This window comes from Malania oleifera, chromosome 9, assembly GCF_029873635.1.
Source record: "Malania oleifera isolate guangnan ecotype guangnan chromosome 9, ASM2987363v1, whole genome shotgun sequence".
NCBI classification, from domain to species: domain Eukaryota; kingdom Viridiplantae; phylum Streptophyta; class Magnoliopsida; order Santalales; family Ximeniaceae; genus Malania; species Malania oleifera.
In genome coordinates, this window is record NC_080425.1 from 42,325,890 (window position 1) to 42,347,992 (window position 22,103).

At 34.6% G+C, this 22,103-nt stretch overlaps 1 protein-coding gene across 3 annotated transcripts; it reads right to left on the reverse strand.

The window, feature by feature from the left end:
* Positions 1-589: 589 nt before the first annotated feature.
* Positions 590-19,066, reverse strand: LOC131163904 (transmembrane 9 superfamily member 1). 3 transcript variants are annotated; one of them, XM_058120727.1, is made up of 13 exons: positions 18,898-19,066; positions 18,688-18,811; positions 6,454-6,646; positions 6,266-6,370; positions 4,933-4,950; positions 4,741-4,838; positions 4,497-4,649; positions 4,124-4,258; positions 3,841-4,007; positions 3,552-3,646; positions 2,996-3,369; positions 2,017-2,290; positions 590-1,116 (listed from the first exon to the last, which is right to left on the reverse strand). In XM_058120727.1, exons 2-13 carry the CDS (start codon positions 18,790-18,792, stop codon positions 1,049-1,051), a joined length of 1,785 nt encoding a protein of 594 aa, XP_057976710.1. In that variant the 5' UTR covers positions 18,793-18,811; positions 18,898-19,066; the 3' UTR covers positions 590-1,048. The 3 variants fall into 3 exon arrangements, with proteins under 3 accessions (XP_057976710.1, XP_057976707.1, XP_057976709.1); XM_058120724.1 differs by having other exon boundaries at positions 590-2,290; XM_058120726.1 differs by having other exon boundaries at positions 18,688-18,952.
* Positions 19,067-22,103: the final 3,037 nt, after the last annotated feature.

Sequence of the window (22,103 nt, forward strand, 5' to 3'; positions counted from 1 at the left end):
AAAAAAGTAAAAACTAAATTTTATGATTTTTAGTTATTTTGATGCCAAAAAATTTTAATATCCAAAAATAATTTTTTTGAATTAAATTATTCATTTTATGCACTTTTACATTAAAATCAAATTTAAATAATTATATAATTTTGAATATAGTTAAGACATACAAGTTTCAAAAAATGATAATAATAGTTACAAAATACTTTCTCACATCCAATAAAATTTGTATCATAGAATAATTTTTAAAAGTAAAACAACTAAGTTAAATAATTATAATAAATTTTATTTTATTTTAATACTTTTTTTAATATATATTTTTTGTAATTTTATTATTTTACTCGTATTTTTATAATATTATTTAATTTAAAGACGAAAATGAGAATTTTTTAATTAATTTTTAATTTTACAAATGTTAACAAAAAAGGTTACGGATTTCTAATTTTTAATTTCTATTTTTAATTTTTAATTTTCGTTTCTGAGACCAAACAGCTCAGCTCCTAAACCGGCCCTTGGTTGCTCATACAGACGCGGCAAGCATATGGCTGGCTACCTCATGAAAATGAAAATTCAAACCATTAGTTCAGCTAACACCACATCCTCAAAACTATCGATAAAAATCGACTAGACGTGCACATATAATTCACAACCACAATATGCATTTTCCGCGTCCTTCCCCTCGGTGTTCCTCTCCCAAAAGATGTGCAACAGGGAAGGAGAGGAAAAATGCGGTCCTGCAGCAGTCCTTACATTGGCCATCTATTTGTTGAGGATTGAAGGAAAAATAGCTAAGGCTTTTGTCCGGGTTATAAAACAATGTCTGCATTCTAAATTAACTTGACAAGGCTTTCAATTACAATAAGCCGGGAAAAAAAATCTCGGGGCCTTCCCTAGTCCAAGACAAACATACAACCCCATCTTCAAAACCTTGTGATTTCTATCTGTAAATGTCTTCTGGGTCCCCAATACGTGACCTGAGGCTTCCTCTAAAATGCTTATTCTATCCCATCAAAAGCTTGGGGAAGCACCATTGTATCTATTTCTTTTTCGAGAAGACTTAGTCACACTTGATGTTCCTGTAAATCCTTCTCACGAACAAAGCAGAACCTAGGTAGCCAACAGCCCCTGCGGATTCAAAGAGAGACATCATTAAAATTGCACGACATGCAGAAAAGGAAGAATTCCATGGGTATTACAATTGCCAGGAAAAACACAAAAGGTGTGGCCAAAGCAGGCACAAATGTTCATTGTGCTCAAGTCAATCTGATAGACAAATAAAGGGGAAAAACAGGTTCTCCAAGATATATAGGACCTAAACAAAAACTAGCTTTTAAATCAACGGGATTTCAGAAACTTCAAGCTTTTCCGGCGAATTTAAGCCCCCTCATAAATTTGATCAAGGTCAGTTAGTTCCTTCACAACCTTCCATTATATCTATATATTTTTTAATCTGTAAAACAGTGTAAACTCATCAGCAAGAGACCAAGGAGAGCCAACCTCCTTGGCAAGTCAAAAAGGCTTAAGATGGCATGTACATCCAAATCACAATTTCCGCTATACAAAATTTTCAGCCTCTTAGCCATCTGTCCTCGAGCCTTAACAAGAGAGCATTCCTCTCTTCAAAGGCCCTTCTATTCCCCCCCTGCACAATCCAAAAAACCAGAGATGTACTAGTTGTGCAGTTCTTTGTTTCTTTCTGTACAAGCTTTGATTTCCAACCACACCCACAATTCTTCGGCAGAAGATCTAGCCTTCAGTCAAGGGATTAGTTGTAAATAACCTTCCAATATTTGAAAATTGTAGGCAAAAATATTTTTGAAATTTGGAATTTTGATCCAATTTCAAGCAGATGATGAAATTTGCTAATGAAATTAACCTTCAGAACCATTGATGCACTACAGACACCAGTCAATATTACGTTTATAATTACACATAGCATTTCCCAAACGCAACACCAAAAAGTGTTGACACAGACAAATACAAATAGTTGAATAAAAGAACCAAATGAAAGCTGCAAACACTTACCGCAGAGGATTCCCAAACCAAGACAAAACATCAGGGTGTATCCAAAATAGAAACTGGTCTGGAAGAAACCTGACATTTTAGTCTTCACGTGGTAGTAATATATTGAATACAAATACACATAAACAGCTGTTGAGGCAGCAGAGAAGAATGAAGTCCACTGCCAATGATAATTCTCAGCATTTAGCAAGAAATAAGTTCCCACAATTGTCACACACACAGTGACAATAATGAGAATCAGAAAAACCAACAGCATAAAGCCATACACGTAGTACACCTGTATCCAGCAAGAACAGCAAAAATAAGTACAGCAATGGATGGCATATCTCAATTAGCATTATGCAAACTACTTGCCCCCATCAATACCATAGCCCCAATTAATGAGTGGTTCAATTATGTATCAACAGTAGCTTCTCAGAAAATATTGGTGAGCAAAGAAATTTTTAAAATTATATTCACACTTTATGATAAAATTACTAATAAAAGCTCTGTAGGCTGGGTTTAGCACATCAATATAGCTGCTTCATTTCAACTAGGCCACAGGCTCTGCTCACAAAAAGTATCTCAGATTCTCAGCACTTTTTTTTCACATTAAGGCCTTCCCCCCACCCCCTTTTCTTGTTCTGTTGGAGATTTCCACACTGATGCCAGGACAGTCTTCAGTTCCTGATTAGCAATTCTAAAATATCATTGATTTCAAATTATATTCTACAACAAATCATAATGCACTCCATTTTTTGGAATGATCCATCCTAGAAAACGACTTCTGCCATCAAAATATGGATTAAAAGCCACATAAAATGGTGCTATTATCATAAAATACAACACAACCCAATAATTTTTCAGGGTCTCAGAATCATGCAAGGCTGTAATCAACAGTTAAAGAAAAAGAGCATGTTGAACTGTTAAATCTTATCCAATTGTACAAATAACTACCTGATTGTTTTACAAGAATTTCTAACAATATAGTTAAAAACTTTACCTTGTAATTCCAGAAGGATGTGAAGACAAAATACATCTCAATGAATATACTACCAAAGGGCAGCAAACCTCCCATCATTGAGACTACAGATGGAGTGAGGTACCATTTCTTCTCAGGGATTGGACGAGGAATGGTCTTCACACGACATGGGTTATTTGGAGCTCCGCTCCAGTTTCTTCCAACAACTGTACCTAGAAGTGCCAAAGGGAAAGAAATGAAAGCCCAAATGATGAAAACCACCACCATTGTGCCAAAGGGAATAGCTGCAAGGGATCCATAGAATATAGCAATCGTGTTCAAGATGAAACCAATCCCAAAGCACATGAATGGAAAAAGAGATGCTGTGAGGATCATCGACTTTATCCAGCTTTTTCCTGATAATATGACATAAAAATAATACTTCAGCAAAACTATGCCAATAAAATCAAACAAAAGGCCATCTAGACATGACGTGTCAGATGGGACAATGGGTTGAAGTAATCTAAGTAATCTAACAGCCCAATTGTTCTCAAATAAATGGGAAAAAAAATTGCCAGTGCATTGCTGAAGTGCATACCCCCATTGCGCGAGTACATCCCACCACTCACATACCCCGAAATGAATGATGTAAGAGCATAACAAACTATGAAAGTTGTGACAATTGCTCCTCGCCTGAGATATAGCATTAAAAAGAAATTCATAACAATATCAAGAAGGCGGTGCAGGTATAAAACCAGAAAGTCATAGGAGAAAAACAGTGCTGCCAACACAGCTAAAAAAGATCAAAGAGACAATAAACAGAAAAAAATAAAATATAATAACTTGAAACACCAATAAATACAATTCCTTGTCGAGAGCCAACTTACCCAATATACAACATTCCAACAATTGCCAATAATATGACAAGCAGAACAAGCAGTGCAAGCTGAGCACCTGTGCCAACAACAGCCGAAAGTAGAACTAAACTGCGTGGAGGCCGGAATACGTCCCCATGAACAAGCTTCCATCCAGACTCTTCACTTACATCTCTTTCCTGTGAATGAAGTGCTGACAATTGAGAAGATTACCCAAAAAAACACATACACAAGGAAGAGAGAGAGAGAGAGACAGAAACAGAGCATAAATAACAAAAATTATAGACAGCAGCACCAGAGTCTCCAGATCATCATCTTCCCGAGCATATTTTGCATAGTCATTTCTGAGAGTACGCATCAATATCATGGACACCAAACCAGTAAGGAAGATAACCATCATAAATGAATTAAAAATGGAGAACCAATGAATCTGCACATTTTACAGTGGACACAATTATCAGAGCAAAACAAAGACTAAGGAAATAAACAGGTAATCAAATACTAAAAGGAAAAAACCAAAGAAAAGGCAAGTCATTCATACTTGATTTAAATCACTGGCATCACAAATGCACATGTATTGTGGGTATGAGAATCAAATTTCCACTAGGGTAGATGCACTGGTTATCATCATGGGAGGAAATCAGAAAACTGCAAATAGAAAATATTACCTGATGCTCAAAGAAAGGGTAGTCCAGATAAACATCAAAGCGACGTGCAAATGTGGTATTAGTTGGAATCCATTTGACAGAATATGTCAGGTCCAATGTTCTCCCAGCTTCCAATGGTTTTGGGCTTTCTTGAGAGAGATTAACATGAATAATCTGAAAGATTAGAAACTTCAACAGTAAAGCCAAGAATGGATCACAAGAAGACCCATAATCCAATTCATGTGGAGGTTTAGTAACCACAAACCTGATCTTTGTTGTATTGAACAGCAATGCTCTTATGGGTAAAAAGCACATGCTTCTTGTTATCACTGTTCCTATCAGGATGCAGCTCACCAACAAAGCCTACAACATGGGTAGAATAATATATTCTAGAATAAGTATCAGCTATCCCCAAATTCAAAAATTGAAAACGCTTTAGAGTTAAAGGAATGCATACCCCATAAAGGCAGATCATCTGAACTTGTATGATCAGCACACCGGAGACCAAATCAAATGCAATCAGAGAAAAAAAATAAAAATAAAAATAAATTAAGGTACTTAGTGAATGCTCCAATAAATTATAGCACATAAAAGCTATAAAACTAGAACACAAAAAAGAAGCATGAAACAAATAAAAAAGGCTCATACGCCCATATTACCAGGTTTTTTTTCACATAAATCAATTATTCAACAATATTAAACAGTGCAAAACTGGTCCCATGAGTACAAATGTTACGTGTACACAGGGTACTCTTGAACTGAGATGAGGTAAAATCAAATCAAACAAAAAAATAAAATAAAAAAATAATAAACAAATAAATAAATAAATAACACATATCAATGTGCCTCAAAAACCTGAGCATACACCTCAAGAACAGATCATGCATATTTTTACTCCTCGAGTGAAAAGATGAACACCTTTTGTCACTGTTTGTACCATAAAAAAAATTCCATTTAACCAAAGTAAAAAATCAATTTCCATCACTATGTAAGCCTCCCCACATCCCCCTGACCTCTCTGGAAGAAAATAAGAAAATACTAAATTTATTGCGCACCAAACACAAGAAAAACTGATAACAAGGGAAATGAGATTTTTTATTAGTTCCATTATATATTTACTTCTATGTCATGAAAAGCAGCCCTAGTTTTTTAAAAGTGAGCAGTATCACTGTCAAAGCTTGATATACATTGTTGGCCCACAATCAAACAGCTTAAGCTTTTATGCAAAGTGCGAATCCAACATGGTATCAGAGCTGCTTACCAGGAGGTCCTAGGTTTGCCCACATTTATCGTATGGTGTTTAAAAAAATTTTGTATTCCCTATAAAGGGTGTAATTTATCGTGTGTTTATTTCTCCACGTGCTATCCGGCTGCAAGTGCAAGGGAGTGTTAAAGATGTCACATTGTTGGCCCAAAACCTAATAGCTCAAGCTTTTAGGTAAAGTGGTAAGCTAACAATCACATACACAGAGTTCCATCCATCCAGAAAAATAATTATTAATTGTATTCAGCCATTGTATTCTGGCATTATTTTTTCTTAAGCATAAATGTATTCTACCATAGCTACCACAGTTTTTTGAAGGTGTAGTTGTATTCTGCCATATTTTATAGTAGATAGAGAGGAATGCTTGTGACAGAGGCTTTATTATATTCTGCCATATTTTACATCAGAGAGAGAGAGAGAGGACTTTTTGCAGCAGAGGATTTAAATATGCACCATATGAACTCTCAACTTTGAATAATCACACCAATAAATGAATTAGTAATACAAAGAAATTGTAATAACATACCCATGAAGAATTCAAACCAATAGCTGTTCTCAATTGCATCCTTGAACTGTTTGACCTTTAGCTCATCAAGTTCAAGTTCACAAATGGTGCTCCTATCCACATTTTCTGCAACAAAAATCAAAATTCTATAGCTTCACTCTAATCACATTCAAACAAGATAACGAGCTATAGCAAAGAAATAATCATACTTCGGAACTTTATGTCAATCTGGCTATCGATAAGTTCATTTCCACCCAGGACCTCACCAAGGCCACCCCATTTGTGAGCCATGTTGCCAGATGGGTGACAAAATGGAAGGCTGAAATAATTGTATGTTTCTTGTGGATTATTATATGGACCAACTTTATTTACCCACAGGGTAACTAGCTCATCTTTTTCATACTGCGGATAAAATAAAAGGTGTCAGTGAATTTATATAGAGTATGTGGAGATATACAACATCATATCATGCAATAGAGCAAAATAAATATGGAACAGGATTGCCAGTCCTAAAAATGGAATATTTTTTTCTTAAATCAGAACATATGCTATAAATTAATATCATCAAATTCACAAGTAGAATATTCAATTCTGCCTTTATTTCACTGGGGGAGGGTGTTCAGGGCTTAAAACCAGAAAGAAATAATAGTTTGGCAACGTAGCACAAGAAGATGGAGCACTGCAGGCTTATGGAAATAGGACCAACAATATTAAAGTTGATCACTGATCAGGCAGGACAAATGTTGTAGAATTGGAGAAAAAATCGAAGGTAAAAATACAAAATGAAGAAATCAATATATAGAAAAATGACAGAAAATAAAAGAGAAGCAAGTTCACAGCAGTGTACTCAAATCTGCTTACAGACTTGCCAAAAAAAAAAAAATGCATCATTTAGTACTAAACGTATACTAGAGCATTATCATATCTTTACTCCATAATCCACACATGCTTTTGTGCATAAGTTCTCACACACAGACTCGATAGCTGTGGCAGTGTCGAGATTTGGAGAAGATGTCAAATCCAATGCCTTAGATCAACATTGAAACAAAATATGGGTTCTTCAAAAAGGTAGGTGAGGTTATGTTGCACACAAGTGACGAGAGAAGTAGAGATAATCAACACAAACATCCAACAATCCTTAGGAGCTTAAGTATCACATGGAAGGCGAGGGAGAAAATGGAAATGTAAGGGTAGAGGAAAGGAGAATACAGGGATGATGGAATGATGAACGTAGAAGAAAGTGAAGTAAGATTGAGTTAGGCTAATTCTTTTTTGTGTGGGAATGTGAGGAGATATAGAGTAAAGCAAATCAGTAAATGTGATCTAAAGTATTCTCAAGTGAGGCAAGTGGGGGATATTTTATGGTAGCAGTGGGGTGACAATTACCAAATAGAGTGATGCCATTAGATGTCTTGGTCTTGGCTACTAGTACTGGGATGTACAATTGGTTCGATAGGCAGGTGACAAGTAACTCTTCTTGGTTAAGGAGTATAAGAATAAAATGCAATGTCCAGGTTTGGGCAAAGAAAGATTTGGGCTCTCATTAACAAGCCCCAACCTCAGCCCACCAGGCTTATTCTGTCTAATTCATCCGAAGGATCTGGAATTATTAAATAGGAAACCAGCCATAAATCCCATAATTAGTCCGCTTTTAGACACATGATTGTCCTCTTTGCGGATTGCACACTCTCAATTGCCCCTCACTTATGGCTTCCTGAAAATCTCTTACAAAAATCTTCAATCATTAAAAACGTTATTCATACAAGATGGAGATAAGTTTGCATTAAAAAAAAAACTCAAACTTGTACTTCGCCTGTGTAACACAAATTATCATTGTACACACAACCGGTCTCAAGCCTGGATAAAGGAACAGGGTTGTGGTCTTAAGTAGCTGACAGCCAACATAAAACTTTGTCAAATCTTTTCATCATGAATTCTTACCAAATTCACCTAGGTCAAGGGAATAGAGACCATGTCAGTGTAGAAGGGAGAGGAATAAGAAATTAGCACAAGAAACTAGGATTAGATCAGCAACTTGAAATATAGGGGCACTTACAGGCAAAAGTACGGAATAATCTGCCTTCAAGAGACGAAATGATAGGGGAGAAAGCTAGAGAAACTGAAAATCAGAATTTAAAATTTGGTACACTGGAAAAGAGAAACATAGAAACAGGGTGGAATTATTGTAGACAAAGACCTAAAAAATAACGTAGTAGATGTTAAAGGAATAGGGGATAAGATCATTAAAATCAGGATAGCTCTAGACAAATAGTAAATGTCATTAGTGTGTATGCTCCTCAAAAAGGCCTAGCAGAAAATCTTAAAAGACAATTTTAGAAAAATATGGGTAGAATTTTACAAGGGATACCAACATATAAAAAGAAATTCATAGGAGTTGATTTAAATGGATATATTAGAAAGGATAATATAGGCTATGAAAAGATACATGGAGACTATGGACATGGAGATTAAAATGAGGCCGGTGATACAATGTTAGATTTTGTGTGGGAAAACATGGTTAATAATTTGTATTCTATGATGTTTATTTTATATTTATTGTGTAGCTGTAAATAATGCTGCAATTAGGCAGCATGCTGGCACTGAACATGTGCCTGCCTGAAATTCTGGCAGCATGATCCAGAATTTCTGGCAGCATGCTGAAAATATGCCTGAAAATATGGCACCAACTATGTAAACTTCTTCTATATAATGATAGCAAACCCTATGGAAGGGTAAGACATTAAGACCAACAAAATGTAGACCCTAAAATTCAACATGTTATCAGAGCATTCATTGCTGAAATCCAACATGGTATCAGAACCTGCTGCTGCTTCTTTGCTGTTTCACTCTGGTTTTTAGTTCAAAAACTGAGTATTTTTTGCATCTTTCTGTTCAGCCTTCATTGCTGATGGTTTCAAATGATCAGGCCTTAATTGCCATGGGATCATTGTTTGTGATCAGCCTTCATTGCTGAAATTTATTGGAGCAGTTTCTGTTTTTATTTCTACCGTTACCAGCCTTCATTGCTGGTGGTTTCAAATGATCGGACCTTAATTGCCATGGGATCATTGTAGGTGATCAGCCTTCATTGCTGAAATTTATTTCTTACCAGCCTTCATTGCTGGTGGTTTCAAATGATCAGGCCTTAATTGCAATGGGATCATTGTTTGTGATCAGCCTTCATTGCTGAAATTTATTTCTTATCAGCCTTCATTGCTGGTGGTTTCGAGTGATCGGCCTTAATCGCCAAGAGATCATTGTTCGTGAAGAATGTAGGAGGTTGCAGAGACAACCGCTACAACACAATCGGATGAGATTGTTCGATCCCAACAAATTGCAAAATATCCAGGCAGGGGTAAAGTAGTTTCAGAGTATTGTATCCAAGCTGGGGATGGAAAATACCCATTCGCCAGCTTGAGGGGGAGTGTGGGAAAACACGGTTAATAATTTGTATTCTATGATGTTTATTTTATATTTATTGTGTAGCCGTAAATAATGCTGCAATTAGGCAGCATGCTGGCACTGAACATGTGCCTGAAATTCTGTCAACATGCTCCAGAATTTCTGGCAGCATTTAGGTGCAGAAAATATGCCTGAAAATATAGCACCAACTATGTAAACTTCTTCTATATAATGGTAGCAAACCCTATGGAAGGGTAAGACATTAAGACCAACAAAATGTAGACCCTAAAATTCAACATTTTGCCATGTTTTACAATTTGATTATATTGAATACTTGTTTTATAAAAAGAGAATAACACTTGTAACTTTAAAAAGTGGGCTTACTAAAAGCCAAAGAAATTTATTTTTAACTAAGAAGAGGGATCGTCTATCTTGTAAGGATTGTAAAGTTGTCCTAGGTGAAAGTTTGACTACACAACATAGAGTTCTAGTATTAGATATACATACTAAAAAATGGAAGAGGAGTAACATAAATCAACACAGGAGGACTAGATGGTGAAGCTTGAAGAAAGATAATATAGTTAAATTGAAAGATAAAATAATCAAAAGTATGATTGGACGATAGAGGGTAAGGTAGATTCAAATACTATTTGGAATAAAATAGCTGACTCTATTATAAGGACAGCAAAAAGAGGTTTTAGGTGAATCGAAAGGTAGATACTCGGGGTAGTAAAGAAAGTTGGTGGTGGGATCAAGAAGTCCAAAAAGCCGTTAAAACCAAAAAAAAAAAAAAGTAAAAAAAAAAACGTACAATATGCCAAATTTGTACATATATAGAAAATCTTAAAAAATATAAAGAGGCAAGAAAAAATGCAAAAATAGACTATTAGTGAAGCTAAACATAGAGCTTATGATACTTTATATACTAGATTAGATACAAAGGAAGGAGGAAAAAGACATTTATAGACTTGCTGGAGCTAGAGAAAGAATGCATTAGGTGATGTAAAATGTATAAAGGATGCATTAGGTGATGTAAAATGTATAAAGGATGAAAATAATATGTCTTAACTAGAGAAGAAGACATAAAAGAGAGGTGGCGAAGATACTTTGATAAGTTGCTTAATGAGAACTAAAATGAAAGATTAAAAACGACAAATGGGGAGAGGACAAAAAATAAGAGATTTATTCGCAAAATTAAAGTCATTGAAATTAAGGTGGTGTTAAAAAAGATGGAAAGTGGGAAATCTTTGCAGGACCCGATATAATTATCAATTGAAGTTTGGAAATATTTAGGGGATAAAGGAAATATTTGGTTAACTAACCTATTCAACATTATTATAAAAACTAAGAAAATGTCAAAGGAATGGAGGAAAAAGTAAGTTAATACCTTTATACAAAAACAAAGGCAATATTCAAAATTGTAATAACAATCGTGGAATTAAGATTATAAGTCACACGATGAAATTATGAATAAAACTAGAAACGAGGATATCATAAAATCAATTTGGTTTTATGCCTGAGAGATAAACAACAGAAGCTATTTATCATTTAAGTTTCATGGAAAATTTTAGGAAAAAGAATAGGAACTTGCATATGACCTTTTGAGCTAGAGAAAGCATATGATAGAGTACCCAGAGAAGTTCTTTGGTGGATCTTAGAAAAGAAGGGGGTATACAGTAGATATACTGAGGTTATTAAGGATATGTATGTAAAGTAGTGACTAGCATTAGGACTATCGAAGGGGAATCTCGAAATTTTCCAACCACAATAGGTCTACATCAAGGTTCTACTTTGAGTCCATATGTTTTTACTTTAGTGATTGATGAACTTAATAAGAATATCTAAAATGAGATCCCTTGGTGTATGTTGCTTACAGATGATATTGTGTTGGCTGATGATAGCAAGAGCAAAGTGGAATCTATAAGTTAGAACTTTGGAGAACCGCATTAGAATTCAAAGGTTTTAGGATAAGTAGTAATAAGAAAAAAATATATGAAACATAATTTCAATAATATAAGGAGTAGGAGTGGAGAGAAGATTAAATTTGATAATCAATAAATTAATAGCACTAATAGATTTTGATATCTGGAATCAAATATGCAAGTGGAAGGGGAAATTGAAGAAAATGTAATACATAGAATTAAAATAGGTTGGGAAAAATGGAGGAATGTGCTAAGGGTGTTGTGTGATCATAGAATACCCTTATTTCATAAGATTGCTATAAGGTCGACTATGTTTTATGGTTCAAAATGTTGGACAACTAAAAAACATGTACAAAAAGTAAAAGTTGCTGAATTGCGACTGTTAAGGTAGATGAGTGGTATAACATTATAAGATAAAATAAGAAAGGAGCATATGCGCAATAATTTAGGTATAGCCCCAGTCCGAAACAAGACAAGGGAGGCGGCTTAAATGGTTTAGGCATTTGAAACGAAGCTTAGTAGAGCACATATGAGGAGGAGTGAGTTAGTCATTATTTCTAATGTGAAAAGGGATAGGAGCAGACCTAAAATAACTTGGAATGAGATAGTGAGGAAGAATTTAATAGCCCTTAATCTAATAGAGGAAAACGCTCTCAATCGAGTGAAGTGGCAGAAAAGGATTCATGCAACTGACCCTACTAGTGGGACTTATTGTTGTTGTATGCAAATGGAGATAATGAGTATGGGCATGCATGTTGCAAAATTTAAGTAAAAAATGGACCTGCAGTCACCACCAAATTAATTGTTAGTTGAAAAAAAAATAATTAAGTCCATTTTACTCATTTACATATATAAAGTACACAAACACATTATATGGTTATGCATTCACGTCATATTATGACCATTTATCCATCTAGATTTTGGGAAATTAGTCTAGATTTTGGCATCCACACTCAAATGTATGCTGAGACACAGTAGCACCCACATCTACAATTCACAGTTGCAACATGTTTGTCATTGAGAAATTAACTAATTATAAACAGGCAGATTTATGGGAAGGCAACATGAGATTTGATTTTGCTTGTTACAAAAACATGCAATAACACAAGAAAATGCAACAAAAAACTCAATTCTGGAAAGTGATGTAAATGCCAGGCATCAAGTACAATAGGTTATTTTCCCTTAAAAGCCTGCAGGAGTCGGTACTTGAACCAAGATATATGAATTATACACACAAAATTAATTTTAACTGCAGATACATGAAATGAATCCAAGGAAAAAAACATGAAGCCCCTTGTTTTAAATTAATATAGAAATAACGAGCAGCTTGTAATCTGACATTATGATCAAACTATGTAATTCCATTTTCATAGAAATTATATACACTTATACGTCAGCTAACACATTAATCATCAAAATCAATAGAATAAAACAAATTTGTTATATGTATATAGTAACCCCTCCGGGGAAAATAAAAAAGTGATTCCCACTACTTTCAAAACCCTTCCAAGGTTGCTTTTTTCACCCTAGGAGGCCGCTTGGGAAAGGTCCTCACCCTTGACAAACTTCAAAGAAAGGGCATTTCTACCATTAATAGATGTTTCCTGTGCCTCAAAGAAGCAGAATCCATGGATCACATCCTTCTCCATTGCCCCTGGACTGGGAGTCCCTAGAGTTCAGCCATTTTCTCGGTCAATCAGAAAAGGGTCATTGCAGCATTGGTTGAGAGCAAGATTTGTGCTTGGAAAGGGATCTGCACCAACAAGCTCAAAATGAGAGCCCTTTCTCTTATTCCTTTGCTATTTTTTGGTGGTATGGAAAGAAAGAAACAGAAGGGCTTTCAATGGGATGGCCTCTTCCTTGCAAGTTGTTAAAGATAACCGGATTTCCATGATCTCTAGTTGTCATTGTGGGTTGCCCAAGAGGGACCTCCCTATTATTCTTGATTTCCTGGATGCACTTCAGTGGCTGGTGTCTGTTTTAGTTTTTTGTTGTTTGTGCTGAAAGGCATCTTATTAATGCCTAGTTTTCCTTTAATAATGTTTCTTCACTGATCAAAAAAAAAACTAATTTCAATATAAAGTGCTAATTTAGACACCAAATATCAACCCCTGAATAGTATTGCAAAGATTAAGGTTCAACATGAGAATAGTCGAGATATCAGGCTCTCTGATCTGGAGCAAAGTTTCAAAACAAAAAGAAAGAAACAAAGAAAAGGAAAAAGAAAAGGCTGCACTCAACTGAGCACAAATACGTTCACATTACTGCAGCAGAATTATCTAGGGGCTTTGTGTCTTTTCCAATTCTTTCCTTTAAATTACATTGGGTGATTTAAGACTGGTTTTAAAGGCTGCAATTTGATTTTACTTACAATTTTTGCCATATAAAAGTGTATCTAAAGGCTATAACTGAATCATTATTTAGGTTTTGATGATTATTCAATAAAGAACGTTATTCTATTCCTTGTCCTCTACTCTGTAGCCTAGAAAACCAATCATTGACTGCAATTTGATATGAGTTGTCCTTTTTATGATCTCTACATATTTTTTATAATTGTGTGAGATTTTCCTACATCATTCTCGAAGAATGCTCGTCTCACTAAGTGGGGAAACATGCAACGCCCTCTGCTTTACGTATTGCACATAGTACTAAAGATTAAAAGGCAACCCATTTCATCCATTCATGAATGCTACAACACACTCCACATAAAGGTTCAAAACATTGCTCCTGATAGAAAACCAAAACTCCTATTAGAATTCACACTTCTAGACTAGAGATTTTTGTCAGTCAGATTGAAACTAAAGTGAAAAAGCTAATATAAGTTTGAGCATAATCTTTACATTATGTTAGCCAGATTCTTCCTGAAAGTGTGCAACCCAAAAAGTTAAAAAAATAAGTAGATCATATGAATGCATGTTGCCACTGCCTTCAGACTAGTTGCATCTAGAAGAACACAATGTGTCACAAAGAAACAAACATTTTATTGGCTTAAAATTTTAACAAGAGAATTTTAAATTGTTGATTTGTCATAATCTGACCAAAAAACTGAGTGGCTTACAAAATTGACAAGAGATTATTACATTGTTTCTTTTTTGTAATATAACAAATGAGTTGGGTGAGAAATGTCATAGATTGTTAAGCTAATGGACCATGAAGTACAAGTTTAATGTTCAGATTCGACTAATATATTACAATTTAAATACATCTATATGGGGTATTGAGGTGGAAAAGTTGTAATATAGTATGGGTATCAAACTTATTTGTAAGATAATGTGCATTAAACATATTTAGTTAATACAAACGAAATTCATAAATTGTTTGAATATTATTTATTATACAAATAATGATAATTTAGACATGAATTGTTAAATAAAATGTTGTTGTAAGTTTATTTTTTCATATAATCTCAAAAGCACGTATAATAATCTTTTGTTTCGATAAAAATAAATAAAATAAATTAAGATATAAATTTCACTTCACTCCTAAATCTTTCATTTGAATTCTGAGGAAATTTCATTGCTTAGTTAAAATTTCGAGATTTCGATAAATTTCGGATGATTTGTTGAGATTTCGATGGAAATTATGCAAGATGGAAATTGACTGCCATTTCGATATTGAGTCACGGAAACCGGAAATTTCCATGGAAATTCTGACAATTTCATGGAAATTTAACACCATGGTTTAGAATATGATGAAACAATATATATTAACTTTTAGCTTGTTGATTAATTTTCTATATATTCCCTCTAGATATCTGAGAATTTTCCACACATTTCCTTATTTCGTAAAAGTACCAGGAAAAACTATGCATCATATATTTATGTAAATTTACAACAATCAAGATGTTTGCATTTTATTCTGAAATAATTTCAAATAACCATACAACTTAAGGTTTATGAGAATTTTGTGCTTTTCATCTCAAAAGATAAAGCAAGTTTGCCATCTTCTCTCACCTTTCAATAGGGCAAGCATGCGTGTGTGCATCTATACATGAGAAGTGAACCCAAGATGATTAAACTCCCGGAACAATATTTTCAAGATTTTTGAAGTTTGTGCGTATGTGTGTGATGTGGAAAAAAACAATAATGATAAAAAAAAAAAAAGGAAATTTTTTTTTTCTAACACCCAAATAATTAGTATGTGCATGAAAAAAAAATCCCCCCAATTTCAATGCCCTAGGAACCCTATCCCATCCATGAGAAAAAGAAAACTTGAACCCAAGTCCTGATATAACATATAATAGTCTAGGACTAGCAAATACTAAACAATAATATTTCTTAATTTCCCTAAAATCTAAAGTTACCCATAGTATCTAAATATTGTACATGTTTTTTGCACAATAGAAACTACGGTATTGTAATTTTAGGTAAGTTATAGTTAAAGCCCCAAGATCACCACTTTGCTAACTCCATTGCATACATATGCTTTTAGCCATTAATGATCTAGGTAAACGTTTTCTTATATTTAACCCATCACAAGTCTTCAATCTGATTTCATCATATACACATCACACATGATTTTAAGCAATAATAATCCTGAGTTAATATTTCTTTATGATAAGGCACTCTCAAACATTAATACGCACATATTAACACTAACTTATGTAGCTAAAATTCTCATCTTGATAAGCATAACAACATTAAATTTGATTCCGTGCATACCCAGCTGACTATATTACCCTCAAAAGTAGACTATTCAGCTTTTAAGGCATTTATACAGTACTCAAATACATGTTATTTCACACAGTTCTACCGGGCATTACCGAACATTGGTTATGTAATGAATAACACACACACACACACACACTTTGCTCCTTATGACTTTTTTTGTAGGCTTGCTCCTTTAAAATTCTTTTATATGCTTGATCCTTGAGAGTAGTTATTAAAAATCAACAAACTAAATTCAGCTAACTTCAAGCTATTAGAAGAAAAAGGCAAACTTAAAAACATAAAATAAGCGAGATTGAAAGAGAGAATAATACAAAAACCAAAAGGCAGATTAGAAAATATGTGAAGTCAAAAGGACAACTCAAAGATCAAGATATTAAATATTCATGCAATGTAGGCACCAAGTATGTTATCTAATTTGTGGATAACATTATTCCTTCTAGTGATACTCTTGGTTAATTATTAGCATGTCATCAAACCTTTATCATGCCATGAAAACTAACCAAATTTTGTAGGCTTCAAACTTATATTGGTCACATAGGAGAATTGATTGGAAAGGCAGTCTTGAGGCGCACGCCGCGCACCTAATGCGTTTTGAGGCCAAAATGCCACAAGGCGTAATGTAAAAGGCGAAAGTCTCAAAAGGTGCAGCCAGCAAAAAATTATTTTAAAAAAAAATACCATCACTTGTGCAAGTTCCTCAGAAGAAGTAGCTTTCCTTGACATCAATGAATACTCTCATTCTGACAATCAATCTTTTCTGTCAAGACTCCTCTGACAAGACGGCCGGGGTGTTGTCTTCAGCTGATCAAGCACCATGATTCCCAATCCCCCCCTTCTCTCAGCTTGCTTCAAATGTCAACCAACCTCAGTTCTTCTCCAGATCTGCGTCTTTGTCTTCTCAGGCGATCTCTCCCACATTCAGGACCTAATTCAAATCTTTGACACTCAATTGCTTCAGACATTCTCAAAAATATTCGCACAAAAACCTCTTTGTAGACAACTTCTCTCGCTTCAGCAAGCCATACGACTAAGAGATCTCTTTTCAATTTCATTCAAGGTTGTCAGAGAGAGAGAGAGAGAGAGAGAGAGAGCTGACTAATATTAACACTCTTTTAACCAGGAAGGGCAAGGGTTGGAGTAAAATATTAAGCTCATTGGACGAGACATGCAATGGCCCTGCAATTCATGGGCAAATACCCCCACAGCCAGCTTGAGTTTAGACTATCTATGCTATCTTTCAGGGGTAAAATTTAAAGAACATGTTTATTTTAAATTTTTTGTATGCATAAGTTATTTATATATTTTTTAAATAAAAAAATAAAATTCCCAAAAGGCATACGCCTCAATGCCTTGAGGCCTCTGCCTCGCCTTGTCAAGATAAAATGCCTTGCCTCGTCAAGATAAAATGCCTCCCCATACCCATTTGCCTTTCAAAACATTGGATAGGAGCATGTGACAATTTGAAATTGATTCACATCCCATCATCCATCATTATTACATTATTTCTTCCGCTTATGCTTGTACTAAAGAGTAGTTCCGTTAGAGTTGACCTTTCTGGAAACTTCCCACCACTAAACTGCACAACTTGTTCTACTTCTCTGCAATGTAGATCACACTTGGCCGGCATATTAGAGGTGCATAATTCATGACAAACAAATTCATAGTTGGGTGCCACAGATTATATACAAACCTCAAGCAATTACATGAACCCCTATAGCAAACGTAAGTAACTGACAGAATTTTAGAGCAACTGCCTACACCCTAACCAATGAAATGGGTTACGCCTACTTACCTAGAAGCTTTTGACAGCCAAAATGTGCACAAAGGCCAACATTAAATGCAAACTCTTACACAGCTTGCACGCAGTACAGATGAAAATTCCATTTTAGACAGCTCTGTTTAAGGGTAGCTGCAACTGGCTGTGGTTTAAAGCATGAAACAACATCTGTCTTTTCTGCCCAAAAAAAAATATCTTAAGGCGAAATAATTTGGGAAGACTCTAGATACTGAAATTGACAATAATATTTTCTGCACCTCACCGTCTCTCTCTCTCTCTCTCTCTCTCTCTCTCAAAAGATCTAAAACAGAGATCTAAAACCCCTAGACATTACATCAATCCACAGTGCCATGCCTAATGAAAAGAGGATATTCTACTCCAGAATTTAACCAGAAGCGCACACAAACACACAGACAAAGTGTGCTTACTAAACTTGACCTCAAATCACAGGCTATGAACACTCACAGCGTCATTAAAACCGCAAAATCAACCCTCAAAGCATCACGAACCTCAGCAATCAAATCACAAGGCACGGCATTTCCAAATCAACAGATCTAAATCGAATGGTCAAATATAATGCAAAAATGACAAGATCTTAAAGCTGAAATAGCGAATTACGATTCGAAGACCAAGTCGCATCTAGGGCTTCAGACCGACGAACTCGAGCTTTACCTTGTGGTCAGACTCAGATGCGGACGACGGCGACAAGACGAGAGCAAGGAGAAAGACGACAACCAGCGAAGAGGACGATCGGACGGTGAACTGCAACGACGCCATCGTCGGGCAAGACCTGGATCTACAACAAAGAGTCCGAGATACTTTCAGGGAGAGAGAGAGAGAGAGAGAGAGAGAGGTTTCTCCAAATTTCAGAGATTTGCTTACTGAGGACCCAGGTGGTGGAGAGGCTTTCTACTAGTAGATTTGCGACCTATGAACGCATACAGCTCTACTTGAAATGATCTTCTTCGGTTACTTTTGGGCGTAGCTCATCTCAAATGCACCCATTTTGTCGTATTTTTGGATTTTTAAACTTACATAAACTTGTTCACCCGTGCACTCAATAAATATTTGATTATTTAAATTGTAAATATAATTTTTATTATTATTTGTTATTTTAATTAATTTACCTGATTAATCTCTAAATATATTATTAAAATATATTTTAATTGCAGCGTATTATACACGGCATGAAATTGTCAATGAGCTATTAAAATTAAATTGACCCCCCAAAATAGTTTCTAAACAAATTATATTTCAAACAAATCATTTAATAAAATGTGTTTTCTATTTTAAAATTGTTGATATGTGTCTTAAATTAAGCGGTCTTTATAATAAATAAGTTTTATTCATTAGCTGTACAAAAAAGTTTTGATTAGTTTTTAAAATGTTACTTTATTTTCTAATTCAACATAAATTTGTATCGGGGCTTTGGAGGCCACAAAATACCTCTTGTTTTACTTTGATTTATATATAGTTGGAAGTAGGGATGTTCACGATTTGGGTATCTAAACCAAATGTGTATCTACCAAACATTTTCTGAACTGAAACCAAAATAAATGCTTTGATTAATCAATAACATAGTTAATCGGCAGTTTGGTTCAGATATCCAATTCAATCTGAATGTAGTGATTAATGTGGTGATTGGGGACAACTTGATGAGCAAATTTGGAAATGTTCACAAGCCGATGTGATGACGACTTGATGGTTGTGGTTAATGGGGGACAACTACGTGAGATGGTTGGTGGAGGCTAGAGAACGATAGTCAACGAAGAATGGAGAGTGGTGACTAGAAAGTTTGGCAAATAGTGTGATGGTCGAAGGAGAACAAAGGGTGGCAAGTTTGGTGACTGGTGTGACCGTGACGACTAGAGGAGAATAAAGGGTGATGACTGGGAAGCTACAACAACTGGATGATAGGAAGCTTTAGTGGGTAGTAAACGGTTGTGGTTGTTGGGGATGGGTGAAGCCTGGAGGGTTAAGAGTATGAGAAGTTGGGATGTAAGATTTGCCCTAACCAGGTTTGTTTAAATGTGTTCTATTTTCTTGTTTTGAGTTTTGATTTGGTGTGGTTAGCTACACAATATACTTACTAAGGTCCTAAACTACCAATAAAATACACCCATGTGTACTTATTTTTAATTTTAAAACATTATATACTCATATTAATAATATAATATAGTTATTTATTTTTATAATATTGTAAGTAAACATACATATGTATCGGTTCGATTTGGGTAACTGTCAATTCAGGACCAAGACAAACCAAAACCAAATCAATAACCAAAAATTGGGAAAAAAATCCACTTCGAAGCCGAGCCAAGCAAATTGATTAATTGAATTTTTGGTTTGATTTGATTCGATACTTCATATTGGTACAATTTTCAAATATTTGAAAAACCCTAGTTGGAAGTGGTATCATATGTTTGTGTGTTTCAAGAGAAATGAGAAGTCATTTTTTTTTAATATAATGGTGTTTGAGACCCTTTTTGAGCTCAACTAACTTATCACGATAACAAATCTATCTCTGTAACCCTCCCCACTTAAACATCAAGATTTTATTTGAAATAGAAAGTCAATACTAAGGCTCCAATGTTGACTTCTAATCAAGGAAGTCTTTTTTAAATTTATGAATTGAGCAGCTCACAAGGTGATATTAAATGGAGATGGTTGTCCATTATTAAATATAATTGTTCATAGCTCATTTTGGTCTTTTAGTTTACATAATACTTATGCCATTTTGTCTTAATATACATACCAAAAAAATTATGATCTCAAATCTTAGTTATGAATTTTCATTATTTTTTTATTATAGATTTAGCACAAATTTTTTTTTTTTTTGTAAGATATTATAGTCCAAGTGCATGAAATGAATGAATAGTGATACTAATCTCATTTTGGTGGTTTAAAAGAGTAGTTTCAAGATTTATCCAAGTTATCAAGTAGTGAACTCGACATGAAAAATAGTGATTCTCTTATTTATACACTCTTTATGGCATTTAATAAGGGAAAAAAAATACAAGATGTTAGCTTTAGTGTATTCCCAAAAGGGGGGTGAATTGGGTATTTAAAAATTTGTCCCTAGGTCAATCGGTTTAACAGCTGTATAAACACAATCATTCATAATAGTAAAATATAAACATTCATATGCCGAAATTTAAAATACATAAATTAAAAGCACGCACAAAAAATGTTATCGAGTTTCAACTAACTGTGCCTATGTCCCCGCCTCTAACTCACAAGCCCAAGGATTCTACTAAAACTCACTTAACGAGTGGAGCGGCACCAATTACAACAAAGTCAATTAGCACAGGGCTGACCTCAACCTTTACAAATTCTCCTTGAGAAGCGGAGAAGGCCATAACAATCCTTACGAACTGGATTACCGCCCCCTAAGGCCACGCCTTGAAATACAACAATATTCTTCACAAAATAACCAGTACAGTGATTATACTTCTCAAGTAAAGAAGATATGTACCCAATACGCGCAATCACATACACATCAATAATATAAGTAATGTAAACTCAATGATGTGAATATATGTGCAAATAATACTCAACAATATATGATCACAATAATATTCAAGAGTATTCTAAACAAACTGTATCTTTGAAACAGGTTTATATCAAATCTCAATGTTTAATCAGAATTTCAAAGATGCTAGTCAAATATTCAAACTAACTCAAAAGATTTCCTTTAATGAAATGCGCACACGAGTAGTCTGAAAAATATTTTAACTTGTAGAAAATATTTTGCACAACAAAATCAAAGTTATGGGACACTTGCAATAACAATGCAAATATCCTAAGCTTGCTAATTTATCCCAACACAAGATTTATAATATTGAAATCTTTGAGATAAACCTAAGTCAAACTCCCCAAAAAATAATATCACAATCAAACAAGCAAATGAGAGTTTTTAGCAAAATCTAGCAATCACAAGTACTCTAAATATGCTCTCACAATCTCAAAATGTATAAAGGAAATGGAAATTTGAGAGTATTTAGACAAAAAGAGTATTTGAAAAGAGAGGATTTTTGGCTAATGAAATTGCAAATCCTTGCAAATGAGCCAATATTTATAAGCAAGGG